This window comes from Camelina sativa, chromosome 5, assembly GCF_030686135.1.
Source record: "Camelina sativa cultivar CO46 ecotype springtype chromosome 5, ASM3068613v1".
NCBI classification, from domain to species: domain Eukaryota; kingdom Viridiplantae; phylum Streptophyta; class Magnoliopsida; order Brassicales; family Brassicaceae; genus Camelina; species Camelina sativa.
In genome coordinates this window covers 39,780,988-39,806,138 of record NC_141884.1, presented here as the reverse complement: position 1 = coordinate 39,806,138, position 25,151 = coordinate 39,780,988, and the positions used below count along the sequence as shown (strand labels likewise).

The 25,151-nt window shown below is 33.1% G+C and overlaps 5 protein-coding genes and 1 long non-coding RNA gene across 7 annotated transcripts; 2 read left to right on the top strand and 4 right to left on the bottom strand.

Moving 5' to 3' along the window:
- Positions 1–605: 605 nt before the first annotated feature.
- Positions 606–2,191, bottom strand: LOC104788318 (uncharacterized). The gene is made up of 4 exons (XM_010514066.3): positions 1,700–2,191; positions 1,439–1,597; positions 1,200–1,308; positions 606–1,067 (listed from the first exon to the last, which is right to left on the bottom strand). The coding sequence occupies exons 1-4, from the start codon at positions 2,096–2,098 to the stop codon at positions 862–864; spliced, it is 873 nt and encodes a 290-aa protein (XP_010512368.1). The 5' UTR covers positions 2,099–2,191; the 3' UTR covers positions 606–861.
- A 1,025-nt stretch (positions 2,192–3,216) lies between these two features.
- LOC147944999 (uncharacterized protein At4g04775-like) lies at positions 3,217–3,808 on the top strand. The gene is made up of 2 exons (XM_087450676.1): positions 3,217–3,238; positions 3,325–3,808. Exons 1-2 carry the CDS (start codon positions 3,217–3,219, stop codon positions 3,798–3,800), a joined length of 498 nt encoding a protein of 165 aa, XP_087306802.1. The 3' UTR covers positions 3,801–3,808.
- Positions 3,809–11,597: 7,789 nt separating this feature from the next.
- Positions 11,598–13,091, bottom strand: LOC104788316 (uncharacterized). The gene is made up of 4 exons (XM_010514064.3): positions 12,616–13,091; positions 12,316–12,474; positions 12,120–12,228; positions 11,598–12,018 (listed from the first exon to the last, which is right to left on the bottom strand). Exons 1-4 carry the CDS (start codon positions 12,949–12,951, stop codon positions 11,807–11,809), a joined length of 816 nt encoding a protein of 271 aa, XP_010512366.1. The 5' UTR covers positions 12,952–13,091; the 3' UTR covers positions 11,598–11,806.
- Positions 13,092–13,888: 797 nt separating this feature from the next.
- Positions 13,889–16,322, bottom strand: LOC104749295 (uncharacterized). 2 transcript variants are annotated; one of them, XM_087451506.1, is made up of 4 exons: positions 14,940–16,322; positions 14,783–14,854; positions 14,569–14,682; positions 13,889–14,204 (listed from the first exon to the last, which is right to left on the bottom strand). In XM_087451506.1, exons 1-2 carry the CDS (start codon positions 15,855–15,857, stop codon positions 14,786–14,788), a joined length of 987 nt encoding a protein of 328 aa, XP_087307632.1. In that variant the 5' UTR covers positions 15,858–16,322; the 3' UTR covers positions 13,889–14,204; positions 14,569–14,682; positions 14,783–14,785. The 2 variants fall into 2 exon arrangements, with proteins under 2 accessions (XP_087307632.1, XP_087307633.1); XM_087451507.1 differs by having other exon boundaries at positions 14,579–14,682.
- A 33-nt stretch (positions 16,323–16,355) lies between these two features.
- On the bottom strand, positions 16,356–18,395 carry LOC104788315 (transcription termination factor MTEF18, mitochondrial). The gene has a single exon (XM_010514063.3). The coding sequence runs from the start codon at positions 18,393–18,395 to the stop codon at positions 16,716–16,718; it is 1,680 nt and encodes a 559-aa protein (XP_010512365.1). The 3' UTR covers positions 16,356–16,715.
- Positions 18,396–23,129: 4,734 nt separating this feature from the next.
- LOC147944998 (uncharacterized) lies at positions 23,130–23,808 on the top strand. The gene is made up of 2 exons (XR_015558028.1): positions 23,130–23,380; positions 23,465–23,808. It is a non-coding gene; the product is annotated as an uncharacterized LOC147944998 (long non-coding RNA).
- Positions 23,809–25,151: the final 1,343 nt, after the last annotated feature.

Below are 25,151 nucleotides of genomic sequence, written 5' to 3'. Positions count from 1 at the left end.
ACAATATGACTTGGAAACTACTTATTTGATACTTTGTCTCTCCATCGATATATACTGATATACATATGTCGAGATCGTATTAACACGACTAGTCATTCATATTTTACAAGAAGATAATATATATTTGTGAACAAAAGAAGATAATGTTTTTTTGTAGCTTTTATTTTAGAAAGAAAGATTGGGTAAACAAGAAAAAAAGAAGAAGCAAATACATGTATAGGTGGGTGGTGAACTGGTGATGAATTGAATGACGTGACAAAACAAGGCTATGATCTTTCAAATAAACTAAATGGGATGATGCAATATAGTGACCCGATTACTTATTAATACAATTTGGATGTTAATATCTCCCTGTCATATCATATGATTTGCAACTTATTTTAACTAGTTTAATTAGAAATCGAACAATTCCTTAATGGAGGGGGTTGTTGGTCACAAACCCCACGCTAATGACTTTCTTTAAAATCTTATTTAATATAGTTTGACCAATCATATTTAGAAATCATTTGTTAGATAGACAAATTCCAAAAAAGTTATTCTCAAAAATAAGGATGTCATAGTAAAATACTGAGAATATGTCTTTACTTTGACGTTAAGTTTACTCGTTCAGTTAAAAGTTTTATTGGCTTATTCAATGAAACAACACATAAGTTTCCACAAATCCATGTGTTAAATATAATAATGGTTGAATGAATCATCAGCCCTTTTTTCCTTGGTATGACTACAATATTGTTCTTGTTGTATACGTAACGTTCCCATTTGTAGTGAAGGTCATGTCCGGTTAACCAGAAGTTTCTAGATAACCATTAGCCAGTATCCTGTTTTATAATGCCATGATCATCCGGAACACACACACCTGAGTTAAACAGAAGTTTGGTCTGTGGTAATCAAGGAATGGTACTTGATTCCACTTTGACTAAGACTTGTAATCACCTCGAATTCTCCTCCAGGTAAAGTAGATCCATCTTTACTCAAGACCTGTCTTCTCAGTTCAGCACAAGCACAATACTCTACGTCGTACACATCTACGCCTTTAAAAGTTGCAAATGTTGTCCTTACTCCTTCCCCTGCATTTTCCCAACCAAAACATGAACTGATTGAAGAAAGGGACTGACTTAGATTCATAGACTCATAAGGAAACGAGGCAGAAAGAATTATAGATTGATAATTGATAAAAAGTAAAGAATGTGTAGTAGTACCGTGAGTGACTAAGAGCAAGTTCTCAGAAGGATACTTATCAGCAAGAGTCTTTATCACATTAAGAAATCTATCTGTACATCCTTCCACTGTCTCTTCCCATTGCGGCATCTAAAACACACCCAACAAGTCAGATATCAAAGTCTATACTCATCAAGATTGCTTCCAAGATTAAAAAAGATAGTCAGAAACAGAACAAGACAAGTCTCTAGAGACTAGATAGATATGTCCTAAAGCGCACCTCTTTATAAACAGGATCCACACTACGATCAACCATACCATCAGGAAACATAGCTTCAAGATCTGAAATCATGAAATCAAACTTCCCATCTTTTGGAGCAATCTCAGGGCTAATAGCAATTGAGTTCAACATCTCACTCAATCCAAACTCAATAGAAACCTGAGAGAAGCATACAAGAATCACCTTAAACAACGCTTATCTCCGATTCAAATCAACATTCTAGAGACTAGAGATTGAATCAAAGTTCATTCAGACCCTGACCTTAAACTTAGACTTATCAATCGAAACGACGTCTTTAGAAGAAGTAGCGTTAGGATCGAAATCGACGGCTGAGAGAGCAGCGATAACTTCGGAAGCAGTCTGAACGCAGCGGATGAAAGGAGAGACGAAAACACGGTGAATCGGAAAGTGGATCTGAGATCGAATACGTTGACCAGTTTGAAACGCTCGAACCATACCGTCTTGAACGAGTGGAGGATCCCATGGTCTGGTGGCTGTATCGAGCCAGAGTGGATCGATTTTGTCAATGCGATCACCGTGACGCATCATCAAGATGTTTTGGTAGCCGTCGAGGTTAGGTTTAGCAGACTCCATTGTTGCTCTTGCTCTGATTGTTCCTGGTGTGACCTTTGAGAGTACGTTGGAAGTAATTGTATACATTGTCTCGTTTTTTATTTTTACGTAAAAAGGTATAGTATATAATATTTTTATTATTTTGTCAAAAGGATCTAATCTAATTAAGCTGTAATGGACAAAACCAGCTAAACCAATGAGATTTGGTTGGGTTATAAACACGATCATGGATTGGGATTGGGACGTTGTGGTCCAGGACTATATAGTAACCACAAATTAATAAAGACTGAATCGAATCAGTCAAGAGACGGCTAACTTCGGTTTAATCCGGTTCGACGTGACTGGTGTTTTCCTTTTTTTTTTTTTTTTGGACAGAGTGTATATCTGGGTTTTTCCTTTTTACAACAAGTCAACAAATATGAACGGTAACTTTTTAAAAACGGTGTAACAGTGTATGTATGTAACGGTAATATTTTTGTAAAATTAAAAGATAAAATTTAATTAATTAACCCCTTCTCTTTAAATACGGTTCTCGATATCAAAACTAGGAGAGGAAAAAAAAAACCCTAAAGCGATCTAGAATCATCTCTCTCTGTTTCTCTCTATCTTACTTGAGTCCTAAAGTTCCTCTGTTTTTAAATAAATACATGGTTTCTTCTTCATCATGGCTGCGGTGGTATTATTTCTGGCTGTTTCGTGAATATGCTAAGCTCCGGTCCGGTCTATCAACGCTCAGAGGTTCGTTCCATAGTATTTGAATCATTCTATAGTTTAGGATCTATGTTCATTCTTTCGGAAAAACGGCTTTTTCATACCCCGACAATAGTCCTGTGTTGAATTCATACATTTGACTAATAATCTGGCCTAAACATACCTTATGTTTCTATATATTTGAATTCCACACCCCAACTTCGAAACTAATACACCAAGTATAATTTATGTGCCAAAAAATACAAAAACGTGTTTCACGACTAACTCTGTTAAGCTTCCGTTTAAGCGTTCTGACGTGGATTCCACATGTGCACAGCGATCCAGACGACGTCGTCTTGGCAAAACGGAGAATGAAAAATTTTGGCCAAAACGACGTCGTTTTTTATTTGTCTCAAAAAATCTCTCTTCATCTCTCCCGAAACTCTCTCTACGGCGGAAGAACCCTAGAATTTGGGGGTTTTCAATTTCGACCCAATCTGAAGGAGATGCATCCAATGTATTCATCATCTAGTTCGGGTAAGTAATAATTTGTGTTTTGGTTGATTTTAGTTATTTAATTTCGATAAAATATATGCGAATTTTGATTTGGGAATTTGGCTAAGGGTTGAAAGCAAGCTACAGTCGTCGTGGACAAGAAAGAGGGATACCTAGAAAATGTAGATGTGGTGCAGTGTCTGTAATCAAGACTTCAGAAACATTGAAGAATCCAGGGAGGATATTTTATTGTTGTCCTTATGGCTCAAAGGAGAATAGTGGTCATTTGTTCAAATGGACTGATTTATCTATGGTGGAAGAGATGGAAGAGGTTGAGAGTGTTGTTGAGAAGATACAAGTAGATGTGGGAAGCTTAGAGAAAGGCTTACATGATGTGGAAGCTGAGATGAAGAGTCTAGCAATGAAAAGCAATGGAAGTGAAATAGAAGGCATAAAAGCTGTTGCACAAGGATGTGAGAAGGAGATTGGAGAACTCAAAGCCATGATCGTTTGTTGTGAGAAAGAGATTCAAGCATTACGTAGCTTCAAAAATTTGATTGTGTGTATTGTAGTCATGTTTGTGCTATATGCTTTAATCTTTTAAGCAATAAGCAAAACCCGTTTATGTAATGGTAATGGAGCTAAAATGCTATAAAGAAATGCGATAAAGAGAGTTGTTTTAGATGATTCCATTTAGATGACAAAGATTTTAAAAACATCTGATTCAATAAGCAGACAAAAAACAAGCATCCTACATCTTAAACCATATACCAAAAAACCATCATCCTAAACATTCAATCCAAACAACATGATCCAAAAAACCATCATCCTAAACATTCAATCGAAACAACATCATCCTAATCATAAGCTATAAAACAACTAATCAGCAAGTGAAATCTGTGATGGTTGGCTTGATTGGCTTGGTTGACTTGCTTGACTTGCTTCACTTGGACCTTCCCCTTGTGTTTTCCTTGGCTTATAGCGATGGACTCCAATATTAGGACAACTTCTTGCGTTATGTCCTACCGTGCTACAATTAGCACAACGCAAAGTAATTCCTGCTCTGCTAATTTTCATCTTCTTTGGTGGAGCGACATCTTCTACAACCTTTGCTTTCTTTTTCCTTTTCTTTGGAGATTCATTTTTGCCCTTGATTCGTTTTTGTATCTTCTTCCGCCCTTTAGTTGGCTCTCTAGGTGGTGGTTGAAGCTCTGTTTCACCAGATTTTCTCCAGAAGTACATACCATTAACTCCCCTCATTGTCTCATTGTATTGAGCCACCCATCTTGATGTCAAATACCAGTCAGAGTTAACAAAATCCTCAGGCTTCAGATTCTTCTTCATCCCAATTACACGCAATACATGACGGCAAGGAATTCCTGTCATACTCCACCTTCTACATGCGCATGTTTTCGCATTCATATCAACCCTGAAACCATGATGAACATGTTCGGTCACCTCATAATGGATGCATCTCCTTCAGATTGGGTCGAAATTGAAAACCCCCAAATTCTAGGGTTCTTCCGCCGTAGAGAGAGTTTCGGGAGAGATGAAGAGAGATTTTTTGAGACAAATAAAAAACGACGTCGTTTTGGCCAAAATTTTTCATTCTCCGTTTTGCCAAAACGACGTCGTCTGGATCGCTGTGCACATGTGGAATCCACGTCAGAACGCTTAAACGGAAGCTTAACAGAGTTAGTCGTGAAACACGTTTTTGTATTTTTTGGCACATAAATTATACTTGGTGTATTAGTTTCGAAGTTGGGGTGTGGAATTCAAATATATAGAAACATAAGGTATGTTTAGGCCAGATTATTAGTCAAATGTATGAATTCAACACAGGACTATTGTCGGGGTATGAAAAAGCCGTTTTTCCGGCTGTTTCGTGAATATGCTAAGCTCCGGTCCGGTCTATCAACGCTCAGAGGTTCGTTCCATAGTATTTGAATCATTCTATAGTTTAGGGTCTATGTTCATTCTTTCTGACTTTAGTTTGTTGTTTATTCTGATGGTTTCAGATCGGGTGCAAGAACCTAAAGGTCTAGCCTTGATCAAATTACGTCATCGTTCTCCGCTGGGGTCTCCGGTTCAAGTTGGATCTTTAATTTTTATCTGGATCTTCAAACTCTTCTCTAAAACAAATCTATGGTGTTAGTGATTCTACTAATTTTCTTTCCCCCTGTCGATTTTTTATTTTTGATATGTTAGATTTTCAAAATTCGTTTATATATTATCATGCGTGTGATCGATTATAAATTTGCAATATGGAATTTTATTTTGTAGGTTGCAATATACAAGTCAATAAACTGGTGAAGTGAAGGGGTTTGTTTCCTCTGTTTCCACAATTTGATTGAGGTACGTTTGACTCTCTCACCAATTCTCTACTAAACTACTACTGATGATTTCTCTAGTCAATAGGATGAACTATGTATGTATTTTGTATCGATTTGTGTGCTTATTGTCTGTAGGTTATATACTTATATTGATGTTGATATATGAATGAGTATATAGGATGTAATATGTGTTGACGTGTTATATCGGTAGGCTAGGAGAAATAATAAATAATGATGATGATGTGTAGATGAAGAATTGTTTTTTTAGGACGTGTCATATATATTTCTTTGGTTTTCAGTTTTGGTATATGCTTTTTAAACTTCATGTAATATACTATTACTAATTTACTATCAAAACATCTATTTACGCATCTCATGGAAAATTTCCAGGTCTATTTGGATTTGGATGCGCGTAAAGACTGCTTCGAGTTTCCTCATTCGCTCTACTTGATTCAGGTAAGTCACAAACATTCACCATGCATAATATTAGAATTATATAATAATTAAGGAAATAAATACCAAAATTATTTCATTAATTAAATAAAAATACAAAAAATCATTCATTAATTAAAATATGATCTTATATAGTCGGGTAGTAAAAGAATTTTAAGTGTTAAATTATAATAGAATGAAGAATAATCGAGCTTGATGTCCTATCCATTATTGTATCGTCTTTGGTTCGTAAATTTGATATCACTTGTTCAATTTTTTTTCAAGTTAATGTAATTTTAACACTTAACAGTTAACCCTTATTGTTTAATGTAATTTTAACACTTAACACTTAAAAACCAAAATGCATCACTTGTTCAATCTTTTTTCAAGTTAATGTAATTTTAACACATAAATATCTTAATATTAATTTCATAAAAGGAAGAAAACTACTATATATAAACTTAGATGGTTAGATTAATAAAAGAAATTTGATTGTTAAATTGCAATACAGTGAAGAATAACCGAGCTTGGTGTCCTATCCATTGCATCGTCTTTGGTTTGTAAGTTTGGCATCACTTGTTCAATCTTTTTTCAAGTTAATGTAATTTTAACACTTAAATATCTTAATATTAATTTCATAAAATGAAGAAAACTACTATATATATAATATTCTAAACAAAATAAATTAATACAAAATTTACTCACTAATAATAAAATATATAAACTTAGATGGTCAGATTAATAAAAGAAATTTGAGTGTTAAATTGCAATATAATGAAGATTAACCAAGCTTGGTGTCCTATCCGCTGCATCGTCTTTGGTTCGTAAGTTTGGCATCAATTGTTCAATCTTTTTTCAAGTTAATGTAATTTTAACACTTAAATATCTTAATATTAATTTCATAAAATGAAGAAAACTACTATATATATAATATTCTAAACAAAATAAATTAATACAAAATTTACTCACTAATAATAAAATATATAAACTTAGATGGTCAGATTAATAAAAGCAATTTGAGTGTTAAATTGCAATATAATGAAGAATAACCGAGCTTGGTATCCTATCCATTGCATCGTCTTTGGTTCGTAAGTTTGGCATCACTTATTCAATCTTTTCTCAAGTTAATGTAATTTTAACACTTAAATATCTTAATATTAATTTCATAAAATGAAGAAAACTACTATATATATAATATTCTAAACAAAATAAATTAATACAAAATTTACTCACTAATAATAAAATATATAAACTTAGATAGTTGTTGGATTAATAAAAGAAATTTAAGTGTTAAATTGCAATACAATGAAGAATAACCGAGCTTGGTGTCCTATCCATTGCATCGTCTTTGTTTCATAAGTTTGGCATCACTTGTTCAATCTTTTTTCAAGTTAATGTAATTTTAACACTTAAATATCTTAATATTAATTTCATAAAAGGAAAAAAACTACTATATATATAATATTCTAAACAAAATAAATTAATACAAAATTTACTAACTAATAATAAAATATAAAAACTTAGATGGTCAGATTAATAAAAGAAATTTGAGTGTTAAATTGCAATATAATGAAGATTAATCGAGCTTGGTGTCCTATCCGCTGCATCGTCTTTGGTTCGTAAGTTTGGCATCAATTGTTCAATCTTTTTTCAAGTTAATGTAATTTTAACAATTAAATATCTTAATATTAATTTCATAAAATGAAGAAAACTACTATATATATAATATTCTAAACAAAATAAATTAATACAAAATTTACTCACTAATAATAAAATATATAAACTTAGATGGTCAGATTAATAAAAGCAATTTGAATGTTAAATTGCAATATAATGAAAAATAACCGAGCTTGGTGTCCTATCCATTGCATCGTCTTTGGTTCGTAAGTTTGGCATCACTTATTCAATCTTTTCTCAAGTTAATGTAATTTTAACACTTAAATATCTTAATATTAATTTCATAAAATGAAGAAAACTACTATATATATAATATTCTAGACAAAATAAATTAATACAAAATTTACTCACTAATAATAAAATATATAAACTTAGATAGTTGTTGGATTAATAAAAGAAATTTAAGTGTTAAATAGCAATACAATGAAGAATAACCGAGCTTGGTGTCCTATCTATTGCATCGTCTTTGGTTCATAAGTTTGGCATCACTTGTTCAATCTTTTTTCAAGTTAATGTAATTTTAACACTTAAATATCTTAATATTAATTTCATAAAAGGAAAAAAACTACTATATATATAATATTCTAAACAAAATAAATTAATACAAAATTTACTAACTAATAATAAAATATAAAAACTTAGATGGTCAGATTAATAAAAGAAATTTAAGTGTTAAATTGCAATACAATGAAGAATAACCGAGCTTGGTGTCCTATCCATTGCATCGCCTTTGGTTCATAAGTTTGGCATCACTTGTTCAATCTTTTTTCAAGTTAATGTAATTTTGACACTTAAATATCTTAATATTAATTTCATAAAAGGAAAAAACTACTATATATATAATATTCTAAACAAAATAAATTAATACAAAATTTACTAACTAATAATAAAATATAAAAACTTAGATGGTCAGATTAATAAAAGAAATTTGAGTGTTAAATTGCAATACAATGAAGATTAACCGAGCTTGGTGTCCTATCCGCTGCATCGTCTTTGGTTCGTAAGTTTGGCATCAATTGTTCAATCTTTTTTCAAGTTAATGTAATTTTAACACTTAAATATCTTAATATTAATTTCATAAAATGAAGAAAACTACTATATATATAATATTCTAAAGAAAAAAAATTAATACAAAATTTACTCACTAATAATAAAATATATAAACTTAGATGGTTGGATTAATAAAAGAAATTTAAGTGTTAAATTGCAATACAATGAAGAATAACCGAGCTTGGTGTCCTATCCATTGCATCGTCTTTGGTTCATAAGTTTGGCATCACTTGTTCAATCTTTTTTCAAGTTAATGTAATTTTAACACTTAAATATCTTAATATTAATTTCATAAAAGGAAAAAAACTACTATATATATAATATTCTAAACAAAATAAATTAATACAAAATTTACTAACTAATAATAAAATAGAAAAACTTAGATGGTCAGATTAATAAATGAAATTTGAGTGTTAAATTGCAATATAATGAAGAATAACCGAGCTTGGTGTCCTATCCGTTGCATCGTCTTTGGTTCGTAAGTTTGGCATCAATTGTTCAATCTTTTTTCAAGTTAATGTAATTTTAACACTTAAATATCTTAATATTAATTTCATAAAATGAAGAAAACTACTATATATATAATATTCTAAAGAAAATAAATTAATACAAAATTTACTCACTAATAATAAAATATATAAACTTAGATGGTTGGATTAATAAAAGAAATTTGAGTGTTAAATTGCAATACAATGAAGAATAACCGAGCTTGGTGTCCTATACATTGCATCGTCTTTGGTTCGTAAGTTTGGCATCACTTGTTCAATCTTTTTTCAAGTTAATGTAATTTTAACACTTAAATATCTTAATATTAATTTCATAAAATGAATAAACTACTATATATAATATTCTAAACAAAATAAATTAATACAAAATTTACTCACTAAAAATAAAATATATAAACTTAGATGGTCGGATTAATAAAAGAAATTTGAGTGTTAAATTGCAATACAATGAAGAATAACCGAGCTTGGTGTCCTATCCATTGCATCGTCTTTGGTTCATAAGTTTGGCATCACTTGTTCAATCTTTTTTCAAGTTAATGTAATTTTAACACTTAAATATCTTAATATTAATTTCATAAAAGGAAAAAAACTACTATATATATAATAATATTCTAAACAAAATAAATTAATACAAAATTTACTCACTAATAATAAAATATATAAACTTAGATGGTTGGATTAATAAAAGAAATTTGAGTGTTAAATTGCAATACAATGAAGAATAATCGAGTTTGGTGTCCTATCCATTGCATCGTCTTTGGTTCGTAAGTTTGGCATCGTTCAATCTTTTTTCAAGTTGATGTAATTTTAACACTTAAATATCTTAATATTAATTTCAGAAAAGGAAGAAAACTACTATATATATAATACTCTAAACAACATAAATTAATACAAAATTTACTCACTAATAATAAAATATATAAACTTAGATGGTTGGATTAATAAAAGAAATTTTGATTGTTAAATTGCAATACAATGAAGAATAACCGAGCTTGGTGTCCTATTCATTGCATCATCTTTGGTTCGTAAGTTTGGCATCACTTGTTCAATCTTTTTTCAAGTTAATGTAATTTTAACACTTAAATATCTTAATATTAATTTATAAAAGGAAGAAAACTACTATATATATATATATATTATATATACACTATATATATTATATATACACAAAATAAATTAATACAAAATTTACTCACTAATAATAAAATATATAAACTTAGATGGTCGGATTAATAAAAGAAATTTGAGTGTTAAATTGCAATACAATGAAGAATAAACGAGCTTGGTGTCCAATCCATTGCATCGTCTTTAGTTCGTAAGTTTGGCATCACTTATTCAATCTTTTCTCAAGTTAATGTAATTTTAACACTTAAATATCTTAATATTAATTTCATAAAATGAAGAAAACTACTATATATATAATATTCTAAACAAAATAAATTAATACAAAATTTACTCACTAATAATAAAATATATAAACTTAGATAGTTGTTGGATTAATAAAAGAAATTTAAGTGTTAAATTGCAATACAATGAAGAATAACCGAGTTTGGTGTCCTATCCATTGCATCGTCTTTGGTTCATAAGTTTGGCATCACTTGTTCAATCTTTTTTCAAGTTAATGTAATTTTAACACTTAAATATCTTAATATTAATTTCATAAAAGGAAAAAAACTACTATATATATAATATTCTAAACAAAATAAATTAATACAAAATTTACTCACTAATAATAAAATATATAAACTTAGATGGTCGGATTAATAAAAGAAATTTGGGTGTTAAATTGCAATACAATGAAGAATTACCGAGCTTGGTGTCCAATCTATTGCAACGTCTTTGGTTCGTAAGTTTGGCATCACTTGTTCAATTTTTTTTCAAGTTAATGTAATTTTAATACTTAAATATCTTAATAATAATTCAAAAAATAAAAAAATTTAATATATATAATTCTAAATAAATTAATTAATACAAATTTTACTCACTAATTAGTTATTATAATCTTAGATGGTCGGATTAATAAAATTAATACAAGAAAACCGAGTTTGATATCTTCTCTATTGTATCCCTTTTGGTTTGCAAGTTTGACATTACTAGTTCAATTTTTAAAAAATATTTTAATATAATAATTCAAGAAAACAACTATTTCTGTATATAGTATTCTATTTAAAAAAATAATACAAAATTTAATCACTATTAAATATGACTTTAGATCAAATCTGAACGCATTTACCATTTCCTTCTTAAACTTGTCGTGGAAACGTTGGTTAATCTAATTTTTTTATAAGCTTTTTTTTTGTCTTCGTCAAGCCTTATAAAAGAGATTTAAAAAAAAAAAATAATAATAAAACAGTTAGAGTGAGAGAGATATTTTTTTGTCTTCATGTTCTGAGTTCTGACAAATTTTTGTAGAATGAATTTTCTTATCATACAAAACAAATTACAACACTTTTTCTTATGTTAGCTACTTTTGTAAATTTTGTGGAAGAAAAGGAAAATAACTGTAACATCATAATACTTCTTTTTTTTACCAACTCTGTAACATCATAATTCTTGTGTTGTGTATATATTGAATAAAAAAGAGTGAAACCAAAAATTCACAAACAAACCAGCTAAACCGGAGATTGGCTTACAACAGGATCATGGATTGGGCAGTTGTTGTCCTTGTAAGACACTCCATGACTAGTAACCACCTCAAATTTGGCAAACCCATCATCATCACTATTCAAAATCTGCCTTCTCATTTCAACAGAACCACAATAATCTACCATGTACTTAGTTGCATCTTTGAAGTAGTTGTAAAGTGCAACACTTACTCCTCCCCCTGCAATTTTCCACCCACAAAGAAATGGTCTCAAAGATTAGAAAAAGTCAGTCTTGGTTTAAAAGTAAAAAAAAAAAAAAAACATAACTGTTTTTGCTTACAATGAGTGACTAAGAGCAAGTTCTCAGAAGGATACTTCTCCGCAAGAGTCTTCACTGTATTAAAATATCGGTCCTTGAAGCCTTCTGAAGATTCTCCCCATTGTGGCAACTAAGGAATTCAGAAATATAGAAATTAAGTTTACATATACATCGTCGTCACACCAAACAAAATATAAAGAAAGAAAAAATATATCACCTCTGTACAAACCATATCCACATTAGAATCTACTGTTCCCTTAGGAAACATAGCTTCAAGATCTGAAATCTTGAAATCAAATTTCCCATCTTTGGGAACAACTTCACTATCCATACAGCTTGTGTTCAGTACCTCGCACAATCCAAATTCAATCGATACCTGAAGCAGAGGAGATCAGGAGACAAGGCATATAAGCACAAAGCATATCGATTCCTAGCATAAACCATAAACACCACTAGACTACAAACATGGGTCTGGTCCTTTCAACAAATATATAGAGCGGTCGATATTCTGACTGACCTTGAGCTTAGTGTTGTCCATGCAAAGGACGTCTTTAGACGACATGGCTTTGGGATCTAAACCGACGGCGGAGAGAGCGGCAACGACTTCGTAAGCGGTCTGGATGCAGCGTAGGAAAGGGGAGACGAAGACACGGTGAATCGGAAACCCAATCTGAGATCGGATTCTCTGGCCGGTTCTAAAGGCACGATCCTTACCGCCCTGAGCAAGCGGTGGATCCCACGGTCTCTCAGCTTTTGAAGTCCAGAGTGACTCGGAACGGTCGAGTCGATCACCATGACGCATCACGATGACATTTTGGTGGCTATAGATGTTTGATGATTTAGCAGACTCCATTGCTCTCTTTCTCTGTGTGGCCTTTGGCAGTAGAAATGGGATGTATTTATACACACATACAGATGCAAGGAGAGAGTTTGAGTTCCTTCTGTTTTACGTTAAACTTGTTAAGGAAGTGCAATGGGATATTTTTTTTCCACACTAGGAAATTGCGAGGAAGCTAGCTTATAACACAAGAAAGTTACTAAGTTTATTCTTAAACATCACGACTCATTGACTTGATAGTACAGTACTAGGAACTTTACATCTATAAAAATCCAACATGATAAGAAACCACTACGAATGATCTCCGATATAAATATATAATAGATACAAAACATCAATTGAACTCCTAGTTAAAACCTTTTACAGCGTTAAGCATGGACATAATAATACTACAGTCCAACGGCTAATGGGATTATATTTAACAAAGTTAACTTATTGTTTTGTTGTTAGATTTTGACAATTTACAGCATTAAGCTATATGGTTCACCTTTTGGATGATTTATTTATTTATTTTTACTTTAGAATATAAAAGGTCCACTAATAAATCTCTTATTACTAAATGTAATTAATGCATAACCGAAGGACCAATATGTAAAAACTAGTCCAAACAGTCTAAATGCTGTTATTAACCCGTAAATTTTTGGTTTTACTGCATCAAGAGTTGGATAAACCAAGGGACTAAAGCGAGTGGAGGTGATGAACTGATGATGAATGGAGTGACGAAGCAAGCCTGTGGTCCTTGTATAAAAAGTATAAAGATTTATTAATAATACTTGATCGTTAAACTCCAGATTATATATATACTTTATTTACAGGATTCGAGTTTCAATTTTGAACTTGTAAGGGTGGGTAAATTTACACCACACTATAGATATTGATGACATTACTGTTACATAGTTGACTTATTAACGAAAAAAATAGATGAATTATTAAATAATGAAAGGTTACTATCTTAAAAAAAAAAAATTACGTTGATAATTCTGATTTTAATTTCCACCTTTACAATTAGGTCAGGCACTCAGGCTATTCACTAATCTTTTATTACAAAACAGTCCACAAGTGAATTAAACAGAAGTAAAAAAATAAAAGGCCGTATGAACTCAGATCAGTGACAACAAATAAGACGGCTTGGATCAGAACTAGTCTGGACTGCCGCCGGAGAACCGAATCTGAAGCTGAAGCTGAAGTTGGAAGTTGAATTGAAAGCACGAGACAGAGTATTCACAAGTCCAGCGCAATGAAGCCAAAGAAACGAATCATTCCCAGTTCTACATCATCACAGTACAGTGAGAGAGTAAGAAGGTGAAGGTGAAGATACTAAGTGACTCCATTTATCTAAGTCTAGAACCTCGAAACTTCAAGAGTTCAGACCACCAGATCTTTATTAACCAGGATTTCAAAATACAATGTTTAGACGCAAATGGCAAATCATTAACCTTAAGGATTGATATCATATCAATTCATATATCCCTAACAAATCTAAGAAACCATCATGGAAATCTGATTCTCATGCGAATTTGCACTCATGTATATATACAATTTTGTTGTACTGTGAAAAGCCAGTAAGGTACACAACAAGATAACCAAGGAGAAAGTCTAACTCAAAGATGACAAACAACATTGAATCACTACCTTTTTATACCTCAAATCTGTGCAAAAAGACTTCTTCGACCGACGCCTCCCTATCTAGTTCCCGTCGACGCCAATTCAACAAGATTAACTTCACATCATCATCCTCAATCAGTCCTACACAGTGTACTCAGAGAAGATTACATTTTGTCCCACTTATACAACAAATAAACATACAAGGACTTTAGAATCCATCCATTTTCAAATGTTAATATACCTTTCAAGCATGTTCTGAGACCTTGTAAGCGTCAGAAGAAACGTTACCCATCCACAAACCTGGGAAAAGAACCTGAAATAAATAAACACAAGCCACAATTTTGTTAGGTTTTGATCCAGGGAGATTCATGGAGAGAGATGTGTGAAATCAATCTTACATCGAGCTGCTTCTGAACGTTCTTAGCTCTCTTCTTTGGTCTTCTACTAGGTTTTGATCCAGTCAACGCGTAGATATCTTCATCTATCTCCAGCTTCGAAAGCGAGATCGATAACCTCGGTTTCTTCTCCTTTCTCTCCGTCGTCGTCGTAGTCGCCGCCATCTTAGCATCTACACCGTTCCTGGATCGAATCGACTCAGTTCTAACCGTTCCAAGAGTTTTATTCTCCGGTAATGAACCGTTACAGCTCTTCAATATCCCACCGGCGTGTCCAATCGAACGCTTCTTCGTCGGCGGTGGTTTCCTCGGCCTCAGATTCCAAGTCTTGGGACCAAACTCGTCTGCTTCTTGACCACAACCATCGTAGATCCGTTCACTATCAGCATCGATCGCCGGACTAGCTGAATCATCAGCCGCATGGACATCGGCGACGGCGGGAGGGTTATTATTATCGGTGGTGGCGATATCAGCTGTATCTTCGTTGTTCTTGGTGCGGATCCGGATAAAGATCTTCGATCTACCGTCCGGCGTCGTTGACTTCGTCCCGGATCGATCTACGGCGGAGTCCCCCTTCTTCTTCTTCTTATCCGGTCTCAATTCGAAAGACGAAGAACCTGAAGCTTCGTTTACATCCTCCGTCACCAAACTCCCTTTCCCATGATTAGGTTCACGAAGCGGAGATCTACTCGATGCTTTGCGGAGCCTATGTGTATTAGCGTGATTCATAGCCCATCTGAGATCAGATAACGGGAAGTTATGAAGCGGATGAGACTTCACCGGCGAAGACGAATCTGCTGCTGCTGCAGAAATCTGCCGTCTGGAAGTTTCACTGACGGTCACCACCGGCGGCGGTTGTGACGGCGGCGGTGCATCAGAGCCGTGGATCGGTGGAGGAAACGCCATGGATTGACGGAACATCTATAATTCAATCGATCGTGAGAAAGTGGAAAACCCTAATGAGATAATGAGAATTCAAAAAAACACACAGAGCCAATGTTGCTGAGAGAAAGAGAGCATCAAGAGAGAGAGAGAGAGAGAGCGGCAGTTATGTTATTTTGCTCATGAAACCCCAAACTAAACCAAAGTGTTAACAAAAAGGAAAAAAAGGAGATAGAATGACTATGTTACCCTTCCTATATCGTCGGAATTACTGCCGCTACCACACTGAAGAGGAATCCAAACGTAAGACGCACGTGACTTGCACGCACTCCTATTGCTTGCTTTACAAGACTTTTTAAAGCTGAAATGTGTAGTCAAAACTCTCCGCCGGACGTATATATCAACGAAGCTCGATAAAAATAACCACTGGCACGTGTACGATTTGGTCCCACGTTTTTGCAATCAAGTCATTACCACTACTCACCGACACGTGCTGGTTGACTGGGAAGCTCGAAACCAACCAAACCAATTGCAATAAGTTAAAAGTTGTCTGATTAAGAAAAAACGTACTCTATACAAATGTTAACTGTAATCTTTCAAGAGCCCCAAAAATGGAATATACCGAGTGGTGTAGATAAGTTATTCCCACAACAAATCGGGTAAACCACAAAAATAATCCAAAAGTGCCCCATCATTTCTACATCCCGCAAACAAACAAACGTTTCCATCTGCAATATCCACAAGCTGTTGTTACCATTTGGAGATTTTTTGTAACGTTTTTAAGTTGAAACAATAAGGTTCTTTGTGCTCTTCAGGTTCAGATATCTGAGGAACCTCAAGGGCATATTGCTCCAAGCTGCTGCAAGATCCAAACTCCAAAGAGTCCTTTGTTTTCAGTTAGGATACAGTGTATCTGGTTTTTCTGTTGGAGAAGCGTTCAAACCAATGTTTCGGGATTGCTGGATGAATCCCATATAGACGAGCTATGAAGGCCTTTTCGCTCGTAGCTACAATGCTTGCAATTGAATAGCTTTTCTCGCTCAACCCTTTCTCCACAAGCCATTTATGGAATCTGAACCTTGGATTGATTCTGTTCTCCAGGTCAAAACATAGATAAGCTGGGAAAACATCTAGGTATTCCAAAGAATCTCCCATCTCGCCACAGAGGAACCTTAGCTTATCCTGTATGCTATGCGGTTTCTGGTTCAAGATCTTTGGTGCTGATCTTATCAACATACATATCTTTGACAAAACGATTCCATTATTTAGTAAGACTTGGAATCTATCTTGTAGCTCTATGGCGGTACCATGGACATGCTGTAGTACCTTCATGGTTATACCGTTTTCGCCAAACCCTATTTCATGAAGGAAGTCCAGTTTTTGAACATGGTGTGTTTTGGTTCTTGAGTTCTGAAGCTCCTCCAAGCCTTCTTGATATTCTCTGTCTAAATCTTCTTCGGGATCCATCAATGAATAGCTCGCAAGTAAATGATGATTCCCATTCTTCAATCTATCAAAGATCCTTTCATGTAGATCTAATGCTCTTAACACATAAGGCAGATTCTTCAGTTTGTTTCTACCTAAAACGTATGGGTATCTCTGAGCAACACCATCCACTTCATCCTGACTCAATCCAAAATGCTTAAGCATCCCCGTAACTGAGATCACCGGTTTCTCAAGATCAAAATCCATAATACCTGGATTACGAAGAATCAAAAGAGCAACATCTTCTTTCCTAACACCAAACCTACAAAAATATTCCACCTTTCTCATCAGAGCTTCTTCAGAGTATTCAACAAAAACTGACTTATTTCTACACATCAACTCCCACATCTCTTCATTCTCACAACAACCCAAATCGTAAAAAACCCTAACTTTCCTACTAATGTCGTGCCAAGACTCCACATTTTCTTCAAAAAGATGCAGTGAATCAAATTCATCAAAAAGCCTCTTCAGCTTAACAAACAAACAACGTATCTCCGAACCCAATTCACCACCTCCACATAGAGTACGAGGCATCGCTAAACAAACACCAATCACCGCAACGGAAGTGAATCCCATATCTTTAAACTTAAACAGCCTAGATTCAATCTCTCCAGGACTCTGCACAAAAACAAACCTTTCCTCTTTATACAACTTACCAAGCTTGTTCCAAGGAAACCCGAATTTAGATAAAGCACAAGCTGCATCCAACACACTCCGATCCTCATAGAAGAAAAATTTCTTCTCAGGTAAAAACTCGTTGACCTCGCTGTAATCAATGCCAATGCTCTCGAAGAAAAACTCGAATTCGTTAATCGGGTGGTAACTGAGATGCTTCCGAAGCGATTTTGAGAAGGTGGGAACAGAGAAATCAAGCTTTAAGATGAGGTTTCGAATCGAAACAGAGGCGTTTGTGGCAATGTGTTCGGCGTGAGTGTAGGAGAGAGACCTGGTTGTGTGGAGATAGTCTGTGATGGCTTGCTGGGCTTGTCCGATGGCTAGTGACTTGTACTTGGACGGCACTCTTCTATGTTTCGCCGCCGCCGTACTAAAATTGTGAGAGATCGATGAGAATTTTAATCTAACCATGAACATGGTCCAATTTGGGGAGGGGATTAGGGTTTTTCTCCACCGGTGTGTCGTGTTTCTCTACCCCGTGGCCGTCTATACGTTTAACATAAATTACTGGAAGACCTAGGATTTTTCAAGAAATTACTCTTTTGCCATATGTAGTTCGAATCTTATAAGAAATTGAACCGGACCAGGATGAAAATATATAACCGGGATAAATATACCGGTTAAGTCGAGATTGAAAAGTTCTCATATTTTATTGTATCTCTATCCGCAACAGACCACCGTATGGACCAGAACAGAATCTCACAAAGTTGTTGACAAAACTACTTGTCTTTGTGTCTTTCTTTGAGTTTATCAGTTTCACTTCTAATTGAACATTTCATCTTCTGGTAAACTCAGTAATTCACCTTTAGTGTTTTATCAAACAGCAGCACCACTAATAGTATGCATAGGTTTATTTCTAGCTTAAACAAACATCTACATTTGACGGGAAAGTAGTAAAACTGCAAAATCGTTTGAATTCAAAAACAGAGCTTTTTAGTAAAGAGAGATGAAACAAAAAAAATGTCAATTACTGCATGATTTCAAACACAAACCCAAAGCCTTTTCTTTTTATAAAGAAAACAAAAGTATCATTTTTAAATACTACCAGTTATCACATAATCAAATATTATTAGTCTTGATACGTGTCACACACCTTGTGAGCTTCCTTCATGCTTCTTGAAAACGATTAACCGCTTTTGGAAGCTTCTAATAATATTTGTGGAGCTTTGAACTGACTTCCTTCATAAATTATATGACTTCCTTTCGAGATCACAGCATTTCCAAATATGTGATATAAATTTTCAAGTGTGTAATGTGAATGTTCATGTTAGCTAGAAGAAAGAATTAAATCCCCCTTACCAAGGACATTGTATTCGCAAAATCAGCGAGCAGTGATCACTAAAAAAGTATCATCAGGTGGGACAATCTACAGATGCTTTAGTTTAGACACACAAAAAAAAAACAATGTCTGATTTTGAAAACAGTTTGATGTGTTCAATTTACTGCGGATTGAAAGAAAAAAAAATTGGTTGAAAGTGAATTTTCGTAAATCTAGTAGTATCTTTTAAGTACTAAATGGGCTGATAAAGGCCCAAATAAAATTCCTCGACTTTAGTTAAGATTTGATGTAAAATCTTTAGTGGCCGACGAGTGTTTTTGTTTTTTCTGAGGTCACGTGCGAGTCACGCGGGAAGTACAGCTGTAAAAATAAGGCCATCATAAGAAATGATTGAGGCTTTGATAAGCTCATGAGTGGGTGATGGCCCAATGGTATGGTAAAAAACGTAATTTATGATCAACTTCACAAGTAAAAAAATAAGAAAAGGGCAAATCGCATCGAATAATTGGGAAGAAATTGAGTGTGTCCGGTGAGGGAGGGACAAATGAGCCACGCGCGATAACGTAATACCACGTGTCCTTTTCTTTTTTCCTTGTTTCTTTGACACGTGGACTTTATCTCATGTGACTACCCACGTGATTACTCTGACATACAAAAGTTTTTTTTTTTCTTTCACTCACGTGGCTTTCACTCGCTCCTGTCCCTTTTTTTTTTAAGTGAATTAAGTTTCCTTAATCCTTTATATAGATAAGTCTGATTATACCTTAAATAGGTTAGTCACTACCTATAATATATACTTCTGATAATCTCTTAGCACAAATATGATTGTGTGTTTGACTGTTTTCAATCATTTCCACACGAGTTTGAGGTTAAGGTGTTTGCGTTATCTAGATATACAGTAAAAACTAAAAACTAAACATTTCAAGTTCGAGACAAAAGCCACACATTGATTTCAAAAGTTTGTTGCAAGATCTTCTTTCTTCTTTGTAGAAAAAAAATCTTAAAAGCTAAAGATTCCATCGATCCATATAATCAATAAGCGCAAGACTTTTTTTGATAAAGATGACAATCTTTTAAGTCATGCGTGAGGTTGTATTTCAAGTTTCATTTCATGGGATCACATATTAATTGTTTTTCAAGATTCATTTTATGAGACTTTGCAAGGGCCCAAAACACACATGCAAAACCGCTTAGTAATTGTCCCTTGTAATTGTACTGTCCCAATATGTTCATTTTCTATTGAAAATTTGAAATTGACAGTATACAATTAAAAACAATTACAAATGTCCGATCTCAACATTAAATGAATCATACTGTGAAAAAACATCCCAAAAAATGAATTATGCTTTTTGATCGTTTCATGGTACTGGTGTGTGTAAGTGTAAATTGAGGATACGAAAACGAAAGAGGAAAGTTTGAAAGAGCTTTAGCACATGGTTGGGCACGCACGTGGGACCATATATTAATATGATGTGATCATAATATTTGATTTGTGGTTAAGACTTACTCCTATATATGGATGTAATTAAGTATTAAAATGATAAGCTAATTATTTTAAAATGAAGCATTTTATACTAATCTAACGACCTCATTATTGGGTAAACATGATAGGTTTGTTGGTCGGCTGACATTGGATCCCCATCGTCATATTTGTTTCTTACCAAAGTCATGATGATATATATGACTAAACTTTCAGACCTATATCTCTCTAGGTTTCTCTTATCTATTTTTTAAAAAACTGTCCCATTGAAATGTCAAAAGAAGCGGGATATATATGGTTTAAAAACAACTTTAATTTATATATACAGAAATAACATGTTATATATACTTTGGCATTGACTTCAATAAAACCCACTTATAATATTTCCGGTCACATATATTAAGGTTCTAAATTACATTTTTATAGTTATAAGTTTAGAAAGTCTACACACTAATTTAGTTAAAAACAAATATGCAGCTGGCATATAAAATCAGTGATGAGAGAGTATAACAGTTTATGGTCTTTTGATCTTATATTCTTATCTAACATAATTAATGATTAGCACAAATGGCAAAACCATCATCATATATTATCAATAGAAATGCACATTTTCACATATACATATGATTTAAATTCATTACGTTATATTGATCTAGTAGTACTACTAAATTAATTGCAAACTATAAAGTCACACATGTGGAGATCTTGATATATATCATTTGGACCTAGTACTAGAATTTTACTATAATAAGGCGTCGTGATGTACACGCTAAAGATAAAAAGCGCGTGGGAGATTAGTTCAAATGATTGTTGAGAAGTGGGATGTCTGGTCGTGGAGGAACAACGTTACACCGCACGAGTGTGGTCACTTGGGACCACGTGTTGCCACGTCTACAGAGTCTCACATGCTCATGCACGTGAACGTAGTGTGACCTTTTTATTTTTCCCTCCCATGGCCTCCCCACTCCACGTCTTTCTTGTTCGTAGATCTCTTCCCTGTCATGCTCACTTGCTTTTTGTTCCAGATTCATTTGTTTATAATTTGCTTTTTAAATATCCACACACAAACTTTAATCCATGTATCACATAAAAAAAGAATCATATCCCTGTATTTGATTTAAATATCCCACTAATTAACATCTATTTTCATAAACATAGAAGGGGATCTATACTTTCTTTTGAAAATTTGAGCTACTATTTCATTAGATCGGTTACGTTGACATGCATCAACGGAATACGTCGATCAATCAAAGTTTTCTTTATGTTCATATTTGGTCTAATGATTTATCGAAAACAAGATGGACCTACTACTTTTTATTTATTTATCAAATATATACTCAACTACTCATCTGTATTGGATACTTCGTTTCATCAACGGGTCCAACATCTTTTTTTTTTTTTTGGTAAACAAATACTATAATAATTCGTATCGCTCCATTAATAGGCGGTGCTATAACGTACGTGATGTCTGAAAATATCTGTAAATACCCATCCTTGTTAAATTTATTGTAAAACATGATCTCTCCACTATAGTATGTACGTATTAATAAAGAACTGAATCCAGCTTTTATATTTGTCGAGATATCAACACGTCTCTTTCTCACGTGAGGATAAAATATTCGTATATACTAACGGAATACTAGATAAACATCTGACGTACGTATACAATATTTAAGAAGTATCTGATTTCCGCAAAACATATAAACTTTAAATCCTCAGTAAAATATATGTAAGTTTAGGAACCGTAAGTTTATCTTTGATCAGGTATGCGTTGAGAAAACCAAAAATCCTAGCTTCCTAGCTCATATAGTCATATATATTTTGTTCTCATGTTATATATCGTACTAGCGATGCCACAATTAGGTGATAGGTGTTTCATTAGTTAACTCATCGCTATGGACTAGTGTAGTAACCAAATTAACAAAGACAGAAATCTAAAGTTTCGTACTTTTGAGGGTAAACTCAAGTCCTTTACACTACAAGAAAACATGGTGAAATCCTACCAAATTTCCTTCAAAAATTTTGGTAGGAAAAATTTCCTACAAAAAACTTACGACTATTTTACGAAAAATAGTTATCGTAGGAAATTAGTATGAAATTTTCTACGACGTATAATCTTGAGAAAATCGTAGGAAATTTCCTACGAAATTCTTTCAAAATTTAAAGTCATAAGAAAATTCGTAAAAAAATAGAAAAAATTAAATAAGAATCATAGCGGTACGAATTTGGTAGGAAAATTTCCTTCCAATTTCTTACAAAAGCTGTACTGAAACAATTTTGTAATTAAATAGTAAGAAACTTTTCTTACCAATTTCCTACTAAATTTTATTTCCTACTAAATTCCTACTAATTTCCTATAAAAAAAACATATCCTACAGAATTCCTACAAACTAAATAAACCTAGATTTATTTTCTTCTCTCAAAACATTTCAGGCCTCCACCCAAACCTAGATTTACTAATCTTCGTCTCTTTATTTTTTTTCTTCTTTGGCTAAGTTCTTCTCGTCTCGTCTTTTTTTTTCTTAATAGATTTTTAAGGCTTTAAGCAAGAACACGTGAAGCGCCTAATCAAGAAAAATGGAGGTTGCAGTAGGAGAGACGAGGAGATCAGTATGTTACAAGGATTCTGTCTCGGAAGATTTGGTATATGCTCTAATCCTTAGTATCGATTCATTTGTTCAAGTTCGATCTGATCTTTCCTGAAACTTTGATATCTTTGAATCGAAGATTTGGTTTCGTTGGTTGAAACTCCCTTCCCAGCGGCGGCGTAGCTTGGATAGCGGCTCCGATGTGGCGAGGCCAGTAAGCTACGGCGAGGAAACAAAAGAATCTATGGCAAGGAAGGAAATCTTCACGGAGGCGATACTTTCTTCGGCTTCTCCGGTGATGGATCGTTTATTTCAGTTTAGGCCGGTTTATAGTCTTAACCAGACCAGTTGGGTTGATTTGGTTATCTTTTATGTTTAAAAGAATAATAATTTGATATAAATTGATTTTAGATTTACTTGTTTGTAAATAAATGATTTTATATATATCATTCAGATTAATCGTTAATGATTATTTTATTTTAATTCAATTTCAAAATTAATATTAATATTGAAAAAAATATTTTATATATTATTTATTAATTTGGAAGGAAAATCATAGGAATCTCACAAGTATATTTTGGTAGAAAAATAGAAGGAAACATATGGTAGGAAAATTGTAATATAGATTTGGTAGGAAAATAGTAAGAAATAATTTTTTTACGAACATTTTGGCAGGAAAATGGTTAAAAAGTTTTTTTCCATTTTCCTACAAAATTCTTACGAAAACTTTTTTTGTAGGAAATTGGTAAGATTTTTTCTACGAAATTCCTACCAAAAATGATTTCCTTCGGGCTATTACCTCCAACATGTTTTTGTAGGAAAATGGAAGGAAACACCTCTTTTTTTCTATTTTCCTTCGAAATCTGCAGTAGGAAAACAACATGTTTTCTTGTAATGTTAAATATGCATGGACGCGAATTGAATTTTATGTAAAAAAATACTTCTAGAGATGCCTAAATCATGCCACGCCCATGTTCATGGATTGTTAATATATGGTCCTTCATGTACATTATTAATCATTTTTTCGGCAAATATTATTTATATTTTATCTTAGAAAAATTTTACCCAAAAAAGCAGTTAAAAAGAAAAAAAAAACGAACAAGGATTTCAACTACAATTTGTTTACCTTTTTCTTTAGTAAAGAACAGTTTAACTATGAAAAATGTTTTCACAATCTGGGAACAAAATTACAACTATTTCAAAGATTTTCTAGAATCCGTTTTTTACTTACCAAATAGTAGTAAAAATGGTAAGATGAACTAAAAAAAGTTGTTCATGCAAACAAAAGAAGGAAAACAATAAAGAAATTATACTTTTTTGTTAGTAAGCACCCCCTTTTATAGTTTATGATGAGATATAGATAGTCTCTCTCTCTCTTTCTTTTTCTTTATTTTCAAAACTATAATTATATAAAGCATGAAACCGAAACACTAGTGAAATGTCCTTTTCTCATATCTTCCTGTAAAAAGTAAAAACAAACCAAGAGAGGTTATTATGTAATGTAATGGAAGTCACATGGTTAAATTACGACGCTTTCTCGAGATATGGACCGTTCAACTTCAGATCCACAATTATAATCTGTACCGTATATACGACCTGGCGTACGTATGCATCCGTGCTTTCGTTTATAATTTACTTGGCTTCTCTTTGTATTCTTTTTTTTCTTGGCTCATTACAAAACCACATAAACAATACAATTTGTCAACTAAAAAGTATTGAAACTCGCTAGGATAAATATAAGAACAGCGTAGATTTTGGTTAAGTGATTTTGGTTAAACACGAGAACAAACTAAATGAGTTACGTTATAAAACTAAAATAATAAAAA

Coding starts and splice junctions, on each gene's coding strand:
- LOC147944999 (XM_087450676.1), top strand. CDS start 3,217: ATGTATTCATCATCTAGTTCGG. Junction 3,239..3,324: donor GTATTCATCATCTAGTTCGG/GTAAGTAATAAT, acceptor AATTTGGCTAAG/GGTTGAAAGCAAGCTACAGT.
- LOC104788316 (XM_010514064.3), bottom strand. CDS start 12,951: ATGGAGTCTGCTAAATCATCAAACATCTATAGCCACCAAAATGTCATC. Junction 12,475..12,615: donor TGGACAACACTAAGCTCAAG/GTCAGTCAGAAT, acceptor CCTCTGCTTCAG/GTATCGATTGAATTTGGATT. Junction 12,229..12,315: donor TGGATATGGTTTGTACAGAG/GTGATATATTTT, acceptor TGAATTCCTTAG/TTGCCACAATGGGGAGAATC.
- LOC104788315 (XM_010514063.3), bottom strand. CDS start 18,395: ATGTTCATGGTTAGATTAAAATTCTCATCGATCTCTCACAATTTTAGT.
- LOC104749295 (XM_087451506.1), bottom strand. CDS start 15,857: ATGTTCCGTCAATCCATGGCGTTTCCTCCACCGATCCACGGCTCTGAT. Junction 14,855..14,939: donor ACGTTCAGAAGCAGCTCGAT/GTAAGATTGATT, acceptor TATTTATTTCAG/GTTCTTTTCCCAGGTTTGTG.
- LOC104788318 (XM_010514066.3), bottom strand. CDS start 2,098: ATGTATACAATTACTTCCAACGTACTCTCAAAGGTCACACCAGGAACA. Junction 1,309..1,438: donor TGGATCCTGTTTATAAAGAG/GTGCGCTTTAGG, acceptor GGTGTGTTTTAG/ATGCCGCAATGGGAAGAGAC. Junction 1,068..1,199: donor CTTGCTCTTAGTCACTCACG/GTACTACTACAC, acceptor GGGAAAATGCAG/GGGAAGGAGTAAGGACAACA.